The sequence below is a fragment of the Periophthalmus magnuspinnatus genome, chromosome 4 (genome assembly GCF_009829125.3).
Source record: "Periophthalmus magnuspinnatus isolate fPerMag1 chromosome 4, fPerMag1.2.pri, whole genome shotgun sequence".
Lineage (NCBI taxonomy): Eukaryota > Metazoa > Chordata > Actinopteri > Gobiiformes > Gobiidae > Periophthalmus > Periophthalmus magnuspinnatus.
In genome coordinates, this window is record NC_047129.1 from 8,528,848 (window position 1) to 8,548,675 (window position 19,828).

The window sequence follows — 19,828 nt, forward strand, 5'->3', positions numbered from 1 at the left end:
GACATCCTTTGTTTCTTTGCAAGTTGCATTTTGCATCCATCTATTCTGAGTTATTGAACGACATTGCTGGAAGAGGTCCAGTTGTTTCCAGCAAACAGGCCGTGCTGTTGCCTTCCTGGTATAGCAATCCCCTTTTCCCAACAAAAGTAGTGGAAGTGAAGTGTGTGTATGCCTGTGGTCCCGTGCACATATCATATGCTGCTTCTTAAGATTGCAGCTTTGGTGCATCAGCACAATGGTGCACTTAATAAAAGCTTATATGTTGTACATTGGGCATCTTAAATAATGGGATAATAATTGCAACCTCAATAATGTGAATAAATAGACTGGCTACGAGGTAAAATATTTAATATCACATTTTAAAACTAAAAAAAAAAAAAAAAAAAAAAAAAAAAGACGTGGTGAGACCTACCATTGAACCGTGGGAGTATGTCATGTGCAATGCTTTGAGTATGGTGCCTCCTACTGGTATGACACTGCAAATCAAATAGTTTTACTATTTACTATTTATTTATTAGTTGTGAATTTGATATAAGATTCTTGACTTGTTGATTGAAAAAATGTGTAATTGGAATGGATTGTTTGGCCTTAATTGTAAATTTATCGAAAGAAGTAAAAATCATACAGCTACAGTTTATGATCATACACTGAATCATGAGGAAATAAGGACTGGCACACGGATGATAACTTATTTACTATGTAATTACCTAATGAGATGATAACAAAAGCAAAATTGATTGGCAACTTCACTTCTGTTAGTCTACCTGAGTGCAGGTGTGGCATCTTACTAAGTATAGAGTGCATGAATACAGCACAAAACTGTAAAACAAAACTTTAAGCATCTTCTCTATATATCACTAATGCATCATTATTATGTAAAATCTATTTAAACTAACAAAACCCTTTGTGAACACATAGTGTGTGCCTGGCAAGTCCAGAATGACACCTCCCTGTATCTGTATTATTCAAACGACAACAGGTGAAAATTAGCGGCCACTTCTCTCTGATCTGTTCTTGTAAAAAGAAATAATCAATAAAATAATAAAAAGAAGTTTGTTACACTCACGTTGGAACCACTCTGAAACACAGTGACATTTTAACTGTGTGTGGAATGTGGGCCTGTTCTAATAAGATTTATGCAAATCTCTGACAAAACCAAATTGCATAACTTTCTCTCCAAAAGCTCCTTTGTCCCACATCATTATTTTCCCACTAAAGGCCATGGTTGCCTCAGGCTGCCTATAATTTGATAAATCCACCAAAAGGCTCGCCACTCGGAGAGCTGCACTTTCTTCTCTTTTACTAGGATTCGTTTCTTCAGGTTACTCTACAGAACTTACACTCAACGATAATATGATGGCTGTTTAAAATGTGTTTTTAGTAATTAGCAAATTTTATTTGTTGTTACAGCTCGTGGAAGGATGGAGACATTTGTGTTCTTATTCTCATTCACTGCTTTGGGCGTCCTTTATGCCATGAACGTCACCCCTGAGTTCCAAGAGTAAGTGAGGATCTTTTATATCTATTGTCTTATCATACTTAAACACGTTTAGCCATACAATACACTATTTTATATATGTGTGGGTGTGTGTGTGTGTGTGTGTGTGTGTGTGTGTGTGTGTGTGTGTGTATGTATGTATATATATATATATATATACACACACATATACACACCCCCACACACCCCCACACACACACATATACCTATATATATATATATATATATATATATATATATATATATATATATATATATATATATATATATATATATATATATATATATATATATATATATATATATATATATATATATATATATATATATATATATATATATATCGGCAGTAAGTTTTATATATATATAAAACTTACTGCCGAAAGTAGTTTGCTCTTGAAACTTGAAAAAAAATGTAGATATCACCACTAGAGGTCAGGCTTACATCGTGTGTGCTGCTGCTGCATTCTGCATGTCAATGTCATTTCTCAATAATAAAACCAAACTATTAACTTACTTTAGTCATAAAATGCACTTATGCTCAACAACTTCACAAAGATTCAAATGCATATAACACTGTCTCAACTGATATACGGCAGAAAGAAATACAATATATAGTATCTAATTGCATACTGAGCAGAATGAAAAGATATTGAATTACTGTCCAGTGCTACTTTCTCTCTCACTTATTTTGTAGTTTGTGTAAACCTCTCCAATAGTTTTCTGTGGGTAGTAAAAAAGTGTGGACATTGACAATCAATACAGACCGCACAGAAGAGTTTGATAAATTGCTCTTGACACACAATATGCCTAGCACTCTTCCACTCCACAAACAAACCGCATTGTGTGCATAAATCTTCCCGTACGGGTGTTGAATTGGAGGAGCAGCCAGGGAGCGTGCCTTTTGCACTTACAGGATTTGTTTTTCTTTGCACATTGTGAGTTTGAGAGGATGTAATGTTGTTTACCTCCAGATACCTTGTGCACATAAATCTTTCCTATTGCAATGCTGCTCTACCTTTGACCAGTAAACACAGAGGCTGGGGCTAACACGGCTGGAGCTTCTGCCTCCCCAACCCTGTCCCTGTGATTGATGAGGCTTAACTAAAACTGCTTTTGAAACTACTGCGGAGTGTAAAAATATGGTAACTATTAATTAATTAACAAAAAATGCAAGAGTTTATGAGCAGAGGTGGTTTGAGTACTGGTACAGTACCCACTTCACTGTGTGAAAACTTCAGAATGTTGCAGAAAATAAACAGCCCACCCTAGAGGATTCAGTTTAAATTGCTTATTATTGTGGTGTTTTTTCCTGCATATGATCAGAAAATATGATCAGAACACACGGAGTAGTGTCAGGATGCTTTATGTTATTACTGTAATTTATTTATGAATTGACCAAACATTCTCCAGCAATTTTACGTCAAATAACAATTTGAACAATTTAAGTTTTGACATTTTCTACTGGCATACCTCTACCTCCCTTCTTGAATTATAATCTGATTTAAATTAGACATAACAAGAAGGATTGTGTAAGTAAAACAACACCCTTTGTGCATTGATAGAAGCTGCGCATCATTGCAGTGTTTGATTTCATGCAGCACTAGTACTCCATCTGCTTTCTTATTCATTCCCACATTCACACATTCTAAAAGATGTGCTACTGATGGCACAATGTACAACAAGGTCAAGATACTAGAATGTATAGATGACTGAAAATTTTGCAATATGGCTGCCTGGATCGTCGTCATTCTGACTCTGTCCTTGAGGAAGACAAAATATGAATGCCCTGCAGCACTCAGAAGTTAATTGAAAACGTTTCATAAAAGCAGGATATTAAAGGAAGACAAAGCCGTAGATAAGTTCATATGAGTTTGTCCTCTGTCCAGCACAATTACCACACCAAGGTCAAAAAAGATCTGCTCTTATTTGTCTTATATAAAATATTCACTTTATCTTAAACTTGACTGTGTTGTGTATATATTCTTCCTACTACCCATTCATCATCATTTACTGATTTAGTAGTAGACTAGACTGGCATAGCTTTCAAGGGAGAAGCTAATTAGTTAGGAGAATGAAGCAGAAAATCAGGGGGAGATTGCTGTTGAGAGTGCATGGTGTCAATAATTAACACATGTTGTTATTCACAATACACAGTTACAAATACATATTCCTAGAAACTACTCCTAGAAATAATTGCTGAATGATATTTGAAAGACATTAAGAGGAGAAGCACATTACATTGTATAACTTAATCACAATTACGTAAATACATAGTATATATTAATCCCCAAATCAACTTATTTATTCTTGGATAACAGTGATTTGTTTAACACAGGCCTTACGTGATCCTGGAGATTGGTGTGGCGGTGCTGGTCGTAGTGTTCCTTTTCTATTTCCTCATCACCCGCGGCAACCCACCCAAAGACCTCTTGTTTTTCGGTATGTGTGTATTTCACAACTTCACTGTACTCCCAATGCATTTCCAAACACATTGCCAAAGGTTATTAGCTGATATGTATTTCAAAACTGAGCCCGAAGGATTTTGCTGAACTTTAATGTGTAGAAACATGAATTGTACTCAGTGTGTTCACCTGATATGAGGAAAGCTGCTTAGACTGATCGGGCTCAAGGCGAGGCTTAGGCCGACTTTCCTGCAGCATGACTGATCCAAACCCTCTGTAGACGGAGAAACACAGAGGCACTTACACTTACTTAAACCAGAGCAAGTCTGATGAAACCAAGCCTGCGATTGACCTTAGCTAGAAAGTTTTCTTGTACACCATGTGAAGGTATAAAGACTGCAGCTACGGTTCCTTTACTAAACGTAAAGACAGTGTACAACTTAATTACTACTAGGCGTGTTTGAAAATATATAGATATACATAATAGCATTACTGTATACAGCCTTTGTTAGAAAATATAGCGTTTTTCACAGTTGTCACATTATGAAGGGCATTACCATATGTTTGCCAATACAGTACATAGCTCTTACATAATATAGCAATTTGTTTTAGAAATTATTGCAACTTTAGTACCATGATGTAAGGTTTTACTTTAATTTTGCTAAGTTTGGCAACATATCTAAAATGGGTGAACAAAAAACTGTGACTGTTCATGTCTATCACCCCCTATGTCAGAAACAGTTGTTGTGAATTGTGTTAATTAGCACATAAGAACCACATAGAAAGAATTAGCTACACAGTATCATTTGAGGTCATGATTGTACTAGACCTGTAAGATTAATCCCAGACAAAATTCACAACAAAATACCAAGAGGTTAGATTATGTGTAAAACCTATTACTCTTTACTTGAGCTCTTGTGAAACATGTTGCATGTGATGCTAACATACTCTGTGAACTCAATACCAATTGTGATCGCAAACTAAATAGAAATTGAAGAAATTTTACACAAATCCTGGGACACAATCACCTGTGCATAAATGTAAGTGAAGGACAAATAGAATGAAATATAGGTGTGTAGAATTGGATATCAAGTGAGAGTCACCTGTTTTAACTCACAGACACAACTGTCTCCAATAATGCTGTAATAATGCTTGTGTAAAACTGAACATCTTAAATTGTGCATGTGTTTTACCCCTTCAACAAGGGCCATTACTTCAGACATATGTTCTAAGCCTCCAGTTCAGGATGCACTTCCACGTTAGCTGTGCGTAGTCCTGATTATTATTCTGTGTTGTGGACATGGCCTTTCAGCTCTGTTGGGCTCTAACCTGCGGACAGAGGCGGACTACTCACTGTGGACTCAGTATAAATAATCCTCTAACCCACCTCACTGCCCACTGCTTAATGTCCCGCTGTGTGGTCCCATACATCACTGTCCCGCCTGCAGTTGGTCAGGGAATATTGTAAAATCAAGGAGTGCTGAAAAAGTTGGGGTATTGGGCAATTCAGCAAAAAGTTTGAAGGACACAAACAAGTTTTTCTGCAATAGTTCTACCAGAATGTGTTTTGGTCATTTGTTTTAAAGCACAATTTTTGAAGTCTGCAAATGAATTAAAGGACCCATGTTACTCTGTTTTCTGATTTATGTTATCTATGTGTTGTTTCCTGGTCATTCAAACATGTTTAACACACAAACTCTGCATATTTAGGAGCTCTTTTCTCAAACTACAAATACTGTGTTTGTGATGTGGTCATACAGGAAGTCCTCCATTCTGTTTTAAAACTCAATTTACCTTCACAATAATCATTTGAATAATTTCAGCACTGGAATTTACAGTGTCTACTGAACTAAAGGTAAAAGTAGCTCTTAACTTGAAAACTGCCGCTTCATGACATCACATAGTGGAATGGAGCATTTTGAGCTTTGGAGATGTACACGGTCTAATAATAAAGGATTAGTCAAACGTGTGTAAAGGAAACAAAACACAACTCTGGGTATGTTTCTGAGGAGGTAAGAACATTATAAAATGGCTAAAAGGTCACAAAAGTAAATTTAGTGTAACATAGGACCTTTAAAGATGATCTGCTCAATATTTACACAAACCTATACTGTAGTGGAAAATGTATTCATTTTATAATGGGTGTTTTCCTACGTTACATAATGTTTGGTATCTTCTTTACAGTTTTTGCAGAGTTTTGCTTCACCTGTGTCATTGACCTGGTCAGTGCCTTGGAGTATGATGGGATAATCTCCGGGTTCATGGAGTTCTACCAGAAAACTGTTCGTTTTTTTGTTTTTCATTTAAAAACTACACATTCATATAAGATGCTTAAATAAATACATTTTTCTGTGTGTTTTAGGGTGAACCCTATCTGGGAACGTCCTATGCAATTATGATGTGTTACTGGGACGGTATTGCACACTTTATCATGTACTTGATGATGATCAGCCGGATAACAGACAGGTGAGTGAACCTAATGGTTTAATGATCTTACTGAATATAAATCTTTTGTAGAGTGTCATTTGGAATATAAACATATACTGCACTATGGTAAATGAAAATGAGGTCACTGTGAAGCAAATGCATGTTCTACAGCACATCTTTGGGATGTTTAAGACTAACTCTTCTAACTCTTATATAATGCTATATATGCATTGATAGGGGTAGGAATCTTATCTTCACGCAAAATAAGAACTGAACAATCTTTCTGCAAATGTGTTTTGCCTTGTCTTGTGTGCACATTCAACATAACCATAGCCCTGTTTTCCTACTGTTGAGGGAGTTAGTTAGAAGTACACTCAGAGTTCAAGAGTTCACATGGAGAAGCGCCTTGGGGCAGATGCATTTATTCACACAAATCCAGTCTCACTATTGGAAAAAAAAGTAAAGCTGTAATGTTTTCCTGACATAGAACTAGAACTGTTATAGTGAAACTGAAATTATTGTTACTGTCATGTAATCTCCACACTTGAAATGAACAACTAAAATCAAATTACTAGAAATGGTTCAAGGTAAGATCAGCTTATGTTTAATTAGTGTTTTGGCTCCAGGTGCTAATTATCTGCTGAGGCTCAGGATGAGGAATAAAATAGGCTTTCACTTCCCAGAAACTTTAATTACATCATTTTATTCAAGGGATTTAAGGAAATGTGAGAACTTTTTATTTCTGAAATTGTAAAAACTCTTTAGTACAAGTTCTACTTCAAAGTAGACATATTAGCAGTAGTAGTCGTGGTAGCATATGCAGTAGTAGTTGTGGTAGCATATGCAGTAGTAGTCGTGGTAGCATATGCAGTAGTAGTCGTGGTAGCATATGCAGTAGTAGTCGTGGTAGCATATGAAGTAGTAGTTGTGGTAGTATATGCAGTAGTAGCTGTGGTCTCAGTGGTGCAATTTGTAATAGTGGCAATACTTTAAAGAAGTAAGAGTAGCAGTAGAGGTAGTAGGTAGTAGGTAGTAAATAGGAGTTAGTAGGAGGAATAGTAAGAACATGAGTATAGTAGTAGTATGGGAAGTATTATAAGTATTATAAGCAATAGTAGGGAATATTATTACAGTTATTTTAGAAGCAATAAAAAGTGATTGTAACAACATTTGTATTATAATTTTCCTGCCCATGGAGATGTCATTGCTTTTTTTGAGATTATTCCTCAGTATGGCATTAAACCTATCAAAAGCACAGCTGATTCTCCAGTCTTTTCCATGGAAACAGAGTAGTGAAGCCACCAGGCTAATTTACAGGCCAGAATTGTGGAGAGATGATCTTGGTTACAGTAAAAATTCATGTTTTGAAAATGCATGTATTTTTGAGCAAGAAAACACTTGCAGTCACATAGAGTACCTTTAAGCATACATATACCCATATGTAACAAAAAATATACTTCTTGAATACCTCTACTTCAGTCTTTAATATAATAAACAGTGGTCCAATGATTCCTTTTCATCCCACTTGTATATAGACGATAAGAAACTGCCCCTCTCTTTCTCCCATCACACATAATAGCTCCTCTGTTTCTGTCCACAGGAAGGCTTACCGCACCGTTGGCTTGTTCTGGGCTGGCTCTCTGTGTGCCAACATGAGCGTGTTTATTTCAGGCATTGTGTCAGGTGAGGCTTCCGAAAACCCCACTCTCACAAAGACAAGCTCTAATCAAATGAACATCTGCACTGTCGACAAGGTTCAGGCTTCTAACACAACACACAACAACACACAACATGGCCCGTCACACACCAAAAAAACAATGACACAAAACAGACTTAAAGCAGCTGTTGTTGACATTTCAAAGCGAATGCATAAGTGTCACCGGATCAAACTCCTCTGTGGCGTGTACGCTGTTTCCTGAGTTGTTTTATCACAGCACAGTCATCGAGGAAAAGGCTTTTACTTCAAGGGGTCCACACATTTGAAGAGTTGCTATACTATATTACTATCAACTGAATATGGTGTAGCATATATCTATTTTTAAAAATGTGAAAACTATATTTTACTATGTTTTCTTCCCTTTTAAAATGTAATAAAGCAACTCTGTCCATCCAAGGTACATTGAAATAAATAGGTCACCATGCATTATATGTTTATTATTATTATATATATACATATAGATAAATAATAATTATATATATATATATATATATATATATATATATATATATATATATATATATATATATATATATATATATATATATACCGTAAATTTCGGACTACAGAGCGCACCTTGATATAAGCCGCACCAGCTAAATTTGAAGAGAAAATCAATTTTGTACATATATAAGCCGCACCTGAATAAAAGCCGCAGGTTTTCATATTGTAACATGAGATATTTACACAGAAAGACGGTGCACCGACACGCTTTTTTTTAAACTGTGCCTGAAAATTGGCACCAACACGACAACAACACGGGATGAACACATCTGCAGGTTTAGAAAATAAAGCTGCACCAACACGGAAAATCTGCTTTTATTTCCTCTGAAAACTTTTGTCGTCTTTTTACATTGACCAAGTTGGATTCATTGATGTCGAGCTTACGTGCAGTGGCTCTATTTCAGGGGTCGGCAACTCGCGGCTCCGGAGCCGTATGCGCCTCTTTCAGCCTTATACTGCGGCTCTGCGTGGCTTGGGAACTGACACAGACACAGCTCACAGTCCTGCGTATAGAGCCCTGATTTTCAGACGTTGTGCGCACAGGGGTCAGGAGCAACTTTGGCCCGTCCCTAATGACACACTAATAAGCTCGTCCGTAGATGTATCATGAAAATCCTGCTGGAAATCGCCACAGAAATCTATTTGATGTAGTAGCAAGTATATTATCTGCTCTTGTCTCCGCGGTGACGTATCACGTATAACACATCAGACACGACGCACAAAAGTAGAGCCACAAGCGAGTGAAAATGAGCCAAAACAAAAGTCTTTGGAGATCTTTTTAACAAAGGGGAAAAGGACAACTGAGGAGCCAGAAGAAGAGACTACGACCTCCAAGAAAAAGAAAGATAAATTTAACAGACAATGCCTACTTAAAATCTGGGTTTGTCGCTACAGGTGACTCACGCACAGAGTCCGCTCTGCGTAACATACGGGAAAAGCAAATAAGGCAATGAAACCTTCAAAACTGCTTTGGCACATGGAGAATAAGCACCTGGGATTAAACGATACGCTACGAGTTTTTTTGTTGTTGTTTTTTTAAAGAAACTGCGGAGTAGAGTAGACATAATCACATAATCAGCGCGATGCATGATGCAGCGGTTTGGTGAGTTGTATTTTTTTAATGCACTTAAGTTGTTTTTGCCATATTTATCTGCCACGTGTAGAAGGCTTGTCCGTGAAAGTAAAACCTACATTATTCCGTTACATTATTGTTATTATACAGTGTTATCTTCATTTTAGATGTCAAAAAGTATTTGCGGCTCCCAGTGTTTTATTTTATGTGGAAAGTGGGTCCAAATGGCTCTTTGCGTGTTAAAGGCCGACCCCTGCTCTGTTTCCTTTCTGTTTCTTTATCTTAAAAACTGCATCATATCCATTTCATGATGCGCAAAATGATCGTTCAAAATCAAAACTAGTGAATTCTTCAGAGCAGAATCTTTCCCCACGTCTGTCTCACTTTTACGTTTACAGCTAGAGAGCGCCCCCCAGGGTCCGTTATCCAGTAAAATTCCATATATAAGCCGCACTGCTGTAAAAGCCGCAGGGTTCAAAGCGTGGAAAAAAAGTAGCGGCTTATAATCCGAAATTTACGGTATATATATATATATATATATATATATATATATATATATATATATATATATATATATATATATATATATATATATATATATACATGCATACATACATACATACATACATTCATAGACATACATATATATAAAATAACATATTTCAACAGGAAAGTATGGCACTGAGATTCGTCCAGCATTTTGGCTCAACTTCCTGTTTCTCTTGATGCCCATTTGGGGAGCGGTGTCTCTGTTCACTCGACCCCTGGACAGACCACTCATTGGCGGATATAATGTAAGCTATCTGGTGTTACAGGTTTATTAAGTGTTTTTTATTGAGAATTTTTAAAAAGCTCCACTATTAATGTACAAACCGTTTTCATGTATGTATGTGTGCACTTGAATATATGGAAACATTCTGTAATTATAGGCCCAGCAGGCACAGTCTATGAAGCTGATCTGGCGCCCCCAAGACCTCCTTCTAGTGGTGCTTCTGTTGGCAGCGATTGCATTTACCATTCTACGGGGTTTGGTAAGTACAAATAAAATTTTAACAATAACAAAACTTATTTTTTTCAACTTAAGTTAATCATAATATATTTGCCTTTTACTTACTAACAATGGCATTGCTTTCACATTCAACTGTTTAATGTCAATATAATCATAAGACCTTCATTGGTGACATCTAGTGGTAGGATTTCAAATTATATTTTTAAATTCTACTATGTGTATATTTTATTATACACAGCGATATATGACATCAAGGGGGTAGTGACAGAATGAAAGAGCTCAAAACTTGTTGAAATAATGAAAAACTAGCAATCCCTTAGAACAATGGTGGTTTCTCACTGATAGTCCCAGATGATCTTGTGTTGCGTTGTTTAAAAATCTGTGTTCTTCAGGTGGCTCTGGATGCCCCTCTGGAATTCTGCTCCATTTACCTGCGGCAATATGAGCCCTACCTCAAGGACCCTGTGGGCTTCCCCAGAGTTATGGTAGGTCCCTTTATGCTCTCTCTGTCTATATCGTCACTGCCTCCCTCTCGCTCTGCCGTGTCAGGCCTCTCTCTGAACTTTTGTCTTATAATGGCCCTGTCCTTTCACTGATATTAGTCTGCACCCAATAGAGGCTTGCCCTTATCTCTTCCCTGATTACGAGACCATTTTTCATCATTACACCAACAATGAGTCAGGGTTGGAGAGGCCTGAGCATCTTATGCGCATCTCTCATTCATTTGTTTAAGACAGATAACAGATTACTATCACCAGCGCCATCGGGTCTTTTCTTCCTCCCTGACCCTGCAGCTGTGTGTTTTTCATGTGTTTTGTTGCAGTACACCTCTCAATAGTCGATAGGTTATCCAGAGACCTTGTCCGTACTGCAGCCTGGGCAACAATCACTCCACATTGATCAGAGAGACGAAAGCGCTAGCTGTGAACTTGATAATCTAATCCCTCTCCCAGAGCCCCTCATCAACATCTCACCAGGCCCCAAAGGAGACTATGTGAGCAGCATAAGATAGAAACACTAGGACCATTTCAGACCACTCATTAAGTTTCTTGCATTGAGCTTTTATGGTTTGCTTGTTCAATTTTTGTCCACCTCACATCTATCAGTGATGGAGGTATTTTCCAAATTTATTTTTTTAAGGTCTTTGTGTGCCTAATGTAATGCAATGTAACTAGCTTTAGCTCTGTTTTAGTGAAGACAGTGATTTTGTTGTAGAGTTGTCAAAAATTAATACCCAATTACTAATCAATACTAGAATTACTAGAGCAACTAGAGGTGGATATTCATATGAACGAATATTGATCCAGAAAAATATATATAAAAATATATCATAAAATAGTTGGAAGTTAGTTTTAGAATGATTTTGATTTATATTAGAATTAGTATAAAGCCCTATTTGGATGGGTTGAACCGTTGTAATAATTAAAACGTTGTCTGTGTTCCTAGTCCTACGCAAATTGTTTATAAAAAAACATCTTTGTCTGTGTAATCTCTCAGTCATCCAGGTATGATCTATGATCTATCCTATTAGCATACTGGCTACAATAGTGCTAGTCAATATGCTAATACGTGTGAGATCACCCATAAGGGCCCGTACGATTATGCAAAATATGACTCAAGCACAGGTCACATGCAGACCAAACCAACATACAGAAACTGTTTACAGACAGGTGTGTTAGTTCAGACAGATATAAAACAGTGTCCACCCGTAATCTGACCAGAACTGAAGAATTGAATGAGCTGCGAAACATCTTCACTCAAAAAACATTTTGTCAAGTTGGCAGAATTGCTTTTTCTTTTACTATATAAAAGTGTCTGTTAAAATTCCCCCAAATTTTAACTCCTGTATTTAACTCCTGTATTTAAGCAAACTCAGAGCTCGTCTGATAATTCTGGTCCTGTGTGAATGCTCATGTCTGTCATTTGGGCTGGTTTTTGTCTGTGCATTGAAGCGAAGCGAATAGTGAAATATGTAGATTACACATTAACATTAAAGAAAATAGTATTGTTTTTCGCTGAAAAATATATTTCTGTATCTCTATTAATGTTGTCTAATTGGCAATGAGTACTGAACGTTTTACTTAGTATCGTTACTGAGTCAAAAAATTTAGTATCTGCCCACTTCTGATCTCAACACTATGTGACAGATTAGCATTGGCTCCTACAACGACATTTAAACGAACACTGAAGGGCATATATGATTGGCTTCCAGGCCCAAGGCTCACCTCATTTGGATTCCAGTGGAAGGCAGCACAGAATGAAAGGAAACCGTTCAGTGCAGTAATTTGAGGGTTTTATAAAGAGGAGCGCTGGCTTTTCATGGACCAAATATTTAACACTGGAGGTCAGAACTGCCTCCATAATGACCCTAGTGTAGAATGACTGATTTGTGCTTAGTGTGCAAATTTGAGCTAAGCCTTAAAGTACAAAAAAGTGATCCTGCATTACACAGAGGTGCATTTGCATTTCAAAGGCTGTGTGTTGATGTGTTCTCACACCTAAATTTAAGTGAGTGCATATTTTAAATGATTATTGTCATCAAACAGGTCATGGATGATTTTGAGTTAGTATTGATTTCTTACTGTTCAAATAGACGCATTTATTAAGAGAATAGCAGACTCAAAATTCCTCCTATTTAATAGATTTTTGCATCTGCCCAAATATCTCAGTGTCACCGCTTAAAAACTTTGGACTGAGAATCCCATCATATAAGAATTAAATATTGATCGTTTGATTTAGTCAAAGATGGGAATTGTTGGAACTGACTAGAAAGTCTTATCTAGTTTTATTGCACTGAAAATATATGATATACTTTTTTTTAATCAGATTATCAGTGTCCCTGTTAAAACTGTCTGGAGATTAGTATCATTTTAGCGGCAGTTTCTGATCACATCTCTGCTGTTCCAATAAAGATTAATGTACAAAGGCTCATCCTATGAAAAACTATCAATGTAAAATAGTTTTTAATGTAGGTAAATTAATGCTAATAAAAAACATAAGTGACTTACGGAGACAAAAAAATGTATGCTAATATTGTCATTCCAAACTTACTTGCCTGAACTCCTTTATTACACATAGATCTTTAGTCATTGGTCAGGACAGTGTGTACACAATTTGTCAGTGATTAAAACTGTGTACGTACAAACCCGAGTAAGCATGTTCATTAAGCAAAAGGAAGTGTTGCCATTTTCAAATGACCAGTATGTCCCAAATACCTTGAGCAAAGTTATTTCTGTCATACTAATATTGCTTTGATTGCAGATGCTGCATCAGTTCTTCTATGGGCTGCCTCTGCTGGGTGCGTTTCTTTACGGCCTGCTTAAGCCTGGCTGCACCTGGATGTCAGACTGGACCTTATTCTTCGCTGGAGCCATGATCCAGGTAACACCACCAAGACAAATATTCAATAGACAGATCTGACTTTGAATATGCTCCAGCTAATGCATACTGAAGTGTGGAGCCCCATGCATTATCATGACATTTATTGACCTTATGGTTGAGAGCTAAAGTCAAGAGGGAATTAACCCATTGCTTGCCAAGTAATTTTGGGATGAATTTTCTTTTTTTCTCCAAACCTACCATTGTATTTTCTAACAGTAAAATACATTTTGCCTCAGCTCCTGTGATCTCTGTCTCCAGCAGAGTGTTGCTGTGCTCATAAAGCTGGGCTCACCACTGTCTTATACCATTTCTTTCATTATTAATGCAGCAGCTCCTTTTATCGAACACTTTGAATGGTATCAATTATAAAATTGTCCCATACAAGCTTGACCCTACTAAGTGCAATATAAAATAATACGCCTTTTTACTAAATTTTTATTTTTAACCTCAGTTTCTGCACTAACAGAAATAGTTTGTCAAAAACATGTGCAGTATAACACCTCATTGATTCTACTGCAGGCTAACCTCTTTATTATATGCCCTCCCCCAGTGCCAGTGGGCTCATATTGGGGGGTCCCTCCACCCGCGCACTTCTGCTCCCTTCCGTATCCCGAGTGATGCTCTTTGCCTGGTCCTGACAGCTAATGTGCTCTATGCTCTCACTCCCATCCTGGTGGCCTTGAGGGTGCGGAGTAACCCTTATTTCTTCCTGAAGATCGCCCCCTTCCCTGGACAGTCAGGTCTGCCCAACAGTGAAGAGAAAGACACCAAATATAAAGAGAAATGATAAATATATTGTGAAGTTTCAAAATAAAACAAAATGACGACAGTAAGTCTGTGTTTGATTGTCTTTAGTGTGTCATACAGTGCATCCATGTGTGTCGTTGTACCCCATCCCTCTTCTCTGTTACTCTGTGTTAACTGTTTATGAAAGCACTTCTAGGGAAAAATGTTGCAAATTAGCTTTGGTTATTACATGGGTACGTCGACCTCCTGTATTACAGTTTGCGGCCCACTGTAGCCAAATAAATGTAACTAAATAAATGATGCTCCACTTCCATATTTAGAAAAAATATTAGTATTATTAGTATTAGTTGTAGAAAAAATAATAACAATAACCATTATGGTATATTGTAAATACACTCCAATTTTATTACATCTGGGGACAGCTAAACATTCAGCTCAACTAATGAAAAATATTTTTATCTATACATTGTTATTGCTAGGGTTGATGTTTTCATAATATTGTGTCTCCCTCATTGTGATGTTATCTTGCATAAGCTACTCTGTTTTGACAGTGAAATGTAGCGATGAGGTGGTAATTCATGCTTAGTCACTAAAACAGTCCACTACGCCCATGCAGCTCACTCAGCATAATGTCTCCTTTTACAGCTGCCTCCGTCTGCAATACCAGTGCCACTCTGAACAAAAACACTCTTCTAATGTTTAAATGTGAAAACAACAGTGTGCCATTGAGCTTCCTGTTTGTTCTGCTCCTCCAAATTGTGAGTGCTTCATTGCGTCTCTGCGTAAATCCTTGATCCCTCTGTTCCTATTGCACTTACTGCGGCTGCTGCACTGTGTGGGTGGCCCAGTAAATAGTCTGCAGCGGTTCTCAGCACTGTGTTGTTAAAAAGACATCAAATAGAGACTTAGCATCAGGCTTTGTTTTCATTATCAAATGAGTTTGTGTGCAAGAAGAAGTTGGCGTTAAAATGAGGAGGTTTGAAGAGGGAAAGCAAGGATGTGAAATATTTGAAAAGTGATAATAAATTTGTTTATTTCAACAGAATTAAGAAACTCACTTGAGTAGAATTAATAGCAATAAAAATGAACTGACTGTTTTTGCCAAGATAACTCATACAAATATTAACTACAGTACACTCTTATGTCTTCCAAGACATAAGACAAGCTGAAATACGTGCTTTCAGATCTAGTAAAAATATAGTAATAAATAAAAAGCTCAGGAGAATTGGCAAAGATAACACCACTACTTTGTACTACTACTTCTTGAGTACGGTAATAATACTCTGAAGTAACTTTTACATACATTTTTGGCTACTCTACCCACCTCTGCAAGTGCATTTCTAAACTGTAAGCTTAAAAAAGATCTATCTTATCTTATATAGAAGTAATATTCACTCAAAAGTAAACTATATGTTCCAGGACTGTAAACAATGTGACTTAAAATGCTGCATAATCGTTTCAGTTTGTACATTATGCAAATGCTGCAGGTGAGACGTTACAAAGAACACTGTGTTTGCTTGACAGTTATTTATAGATTAGTGGAGCTGCATTTCATCCATTGCTCATCAATAATAACAGCATGCCCACTCATAAGTAATTATCCTGGTACTCTGCTGAGGTATAGGCCACAGATGCAGGAAAAGAAGGACTTATCTAATGCACTCCATCAGCATGTTTTTCCTCTGATGTACTGCCCCTCTCTGCCTGTACATGCTAACTGGGCAGCCTGTTTACTCGACATGGACTTTAAATCAAATACGGTGACTGCAAATAGATGTGCGTAAACCCATGATGAAAGCCACAGTAGCCCCCTAGAGATCAAATAAACTATTCAAATATGAAATACTGCCACGAATATAGAAATATGTCTTCTGAGGTGCTCCTATAATGAATGCAACACACAATTATAATTAAAGCAGGGATTAATGAGCATCTTATTATGAAGTCATGGGGGAATATATTAGTAAATGGTCCTAAATGCTAATGCACTGACTTTGCTGTGGAAACAAAATGATCATCCAGATGAAAATAACACATTTGCATACATCAGTAAACATCATCGAATTGGTAATCTAACCACTTAGCACTGGCAGTATGGATTTTTCTGTTTCCCTCTGCACCAAGCCCTCGAGCTCTTCTACAGCAAGTACATCTGCCAGGGGAGAATTTACTATAGGAATGTTTCTGAATGAATCTTTACATCCCCATAGATTATTGATTTGCAGACAGCTTGAATGCTATTGACTTTTCAGCAAACATAAATAGTGGTCAGTCGAATGTAATGTTAAACAATTGCTGACAAAGGAAAAGGAGAGGTCAACTTCAGTTTTGCAATAAATACATCAATAAAAATAAGTAGAATGGTTGGTCACGTCACCCTATTTGCAGATTACAAATTACATTAGACAAACCATATGTTTCAAGTCAAGTGTTATGCTAATTTTCAACACCTGTCCATAGGGACTTTTAAAATGTTAAACTACAAAAAATAAGTACAAAACATCAATACCCAACAACCCACGTTTGTTAGATTTTAATTTTAGTCTGCAGCTTTTGGTGGGAAGACAGTTCTACAGTCTGGGTCCATTTGAGGAGAAACTGGACCATCCAAAAGATGTTTTCTGCTTTGAAACTACACAGTCCCCACCAAGAGAGGCTCTGGTGTTAGATCTGAGAGAGCCCTGACGCCTGACAGCCAGACAAGAAATTCTTTTAAAATTTGCTAAAATTTGCTAAATTTTCAAAGGTAAAAAGTAAAATTTTTTAAGCAATAATGGTGCTACCTCAATAATGTCACATAATGTCATAATGAAGTCTGCCGCAGGAAGAAAATCTGACACATCATCATGCAACTGGTTAGTTGTGACAAACAGTTTTATTTGTAAATTCAACTCAAAATATCACTGATGAGCAAATTTGGTCCTGTAAAGCAGTTTTGTGTTATGCTGCTAGAACTGCTTGTTTCTGATTACCTGATATTCAGACAGAAATGTGTGCAACCTGTTTCTATAGAGACACTATAATGAAGCATCTGTTGGAGAGCCACTTGTCATTAGCCCTGATAATTTCTATCTGTGCAAACTTCCAAAATACAAAGTGAATTTTAATGTCCCAACATGAATAATCCAGTCTGATGAAACCTTGTTGAAAAGACAGAAATCGTCACCGCGGGAATATTTATTCAGTTACTTAGAATTTTTAATCACAAAGTGGGCTGTGATCTATGTTGTAACTAGCCTGTAGTTCATGATAAAATATACAGACTCACTGCACTGAGTGTTAATTAAAATGGAGAGGGGCAAAGCTCAGCCAGTGTTAATGTTTTTGACCTTGAATGCTTGAAGTACAGTCATGCTTTGACAAAGCATGACTGTACTTCATAAGCAAATGCTTTTTGAGACGGGTAATGACACAGCCAGAATCCCAAACTGTGGAAAAAGTAATAGCCTACCCTGCAAAATCTACAAGAAGCAAAAGAAAGCAGTTAGAAAGCTTGGTACTGAAATCACATCTGGAAACAGTGTAAAATTATAAGTAATTGCTAATTCTCTGCAAGAAGTCATTTTTACTGTGAAGAAATAGTTGTTCTCACTTTCTCAACAGAAAACACAGTTACATTAGAATCAAAAACAGATTAATTTTTCATTTTTCTGATAATGACCACACATTTGTAGTAGTAGTAGAGTTGTGGTTGCTTGTTTCATGCGGGTGGTCCAAAACACTGCAGGTCATCTCATATCCCACTCACACAGCATGGAGTAATGTCTTTTTTATAAGATGGCTTAAAGTGCAATAGCCACACACTGCGTCACGCCTCCTCTCAATGTGGGCTGCTGTCATCCCAATAAACCTCCCTGTTTTTTACCTCCATCTTTACAGAAAGCCTTTTCACCCATCTCCACAGGCTACTGCGACGAGAGGAATCACGTTTTATCAATCATACGAAGCAAAACATGGAAGAACAACCAACCTTTGCCTGAAGCGGCTTCTTTCACAAGTGTTTACAAGAGACACATTTTGATAAGATGTTTTGTTGTCATGAGCAGAATAGAGCAAGTATAAGCTATATATAATTGATGATGCAGACAGAATGAAAACATATAACCCCTTGGCTGTTATTGCAAAATGAAAAGGTGAAGACGTCTTGTAAAGTCGGGCAGCATTGTGTTGTATTTTGCTTCATCTTTGTGAGAGGACACATCTGTTGGTTGGACCTTGAGGGCATCTGTCACCCATTCACTGCTCCTCTGTGCAGACCTGGACAGATTTTTTCTTGCCCAAAGGTTGTATTTGTAAAATTGTGAAAAGTAAGTGTAGCAAAATATTATTTTATTCTCAAAACCTATTGGTGATAAAGCGTTTTATTTTGTAGTATTTTCCATTTTGTACGACGGAGTATAAGGGTCACTTAAATAAATACAAAAATAAGCGGGCGCTACGATTTTTTTCTCGTAATATTACGAGAATAAAGTCGTAATATTACGAGAATAAAATCGTAATATTACGAGAAAAAAAGTCGTAATATTACGAGAATAAAGTCGTATTTTTATGAGAATACAGGCTGCTGTGCGTGAATGAGTGACCAGTGCGTTGTGTGTTATGGAGAATTTGGAGCATTTTGTTCAGATAAACTTTCAACTGGGGTTTATGCACGATGAAATACTGTGTCTTTTAGCCCACCATCACCACACTATCAACAGTATAAGTACTTTGAAGGGACACTGCAAGCATTTGAGTTTGTTTAGTCGGAGGAACCAGACAGATTTTGCTATAGCTGAACAGAATGCTCCAAATTCTCCATAACACACAACGCACAGGTCACTCATTCATACACAGCAGCCTATACTCTCATAAAATTACGATTTTTATTCTCGTAATATTACGACTTTTATTCTCTTAATATTACGATTATTCTCGTAGCGCCCGCATATTTTATTTTATTTAAGTGACCCTTATACTCCGTCGTAATTTTGAATAACTTTGTAAAATGTTTTTTGTTGTAGTTTGGTATCAACACTTACTTACACTTATTACTATGTACTAGGGTTTCACTGTGTACCTGTTGCGC

General features: G+C 36.9%; 1 protein-coding gene across 2 annotated transcripts; it reads left to right on the forward strand.

The window, feature by feature from the left end:
* Positions 1-16: 16 nt before the first annotated feature.
* On the forward strand, positions 17-14,837 carry tm6sf2b (transmembrane 6 superfamily member 2b). Of its 2 annotated transcripts, none has more exons than XM_033965111.2 (11): positions 17-118; positions 1,411-1,501; positions 3,837-3,940; positions 6,088-6,185; positions 6,266-6,369; positions 7,931-8,013; positions 10,293-10,417; positions 10,553-10,654; positions 11,025-11,117; positions 13,894-14,013; positions 14,564-14,837. In XM_033965111.2, exons 2-11 carry the CDS (start codon positions 1,422-1,424, stop codon positions 14,798-14,800), a joined length of 1,146 nt encoding a protein of 381 aa, XP_033821002.1. In that variant the 5' UTR covers positions 17-118; positions 1,411-1,421; the 3' UTR covers positions 14,801-14,837. The 2 variants fall into 2 exon arrangements, with proteins under 2 accessions (XP_033821002.1, XP_055077237.1); XM_055221262.1 differs by lacking the exon at positions 17-118 and adding an exon at positions 1,134-1,321.
* Positions 14,838-19,828: the final 4,991 nt, after the last annotated feature.

Coding starts and splice junctions, on each gene's coding strand:
- tm6sf2b (XM_033965111.2), top strand. CDS start 1,422: ATGGAGACATTTGTGTTCTTATTCTCATTCACTGCTTTGGGCGTCCTT. Junction 10,655..11,024: donor TTACCATTCTACGGGGTTTG/GTAAGTACAAAT, acceptor TGTGTTCTTCAG/GTGGCTCTGGATGCCCCTCT. Junction 14,014..14,563: donor TCGCTGGAGCCATGATCCAG/GTAACACCACCA, acceptor GCCCTCCCCCAG/TGCCAGTGGGCTCATATTGG.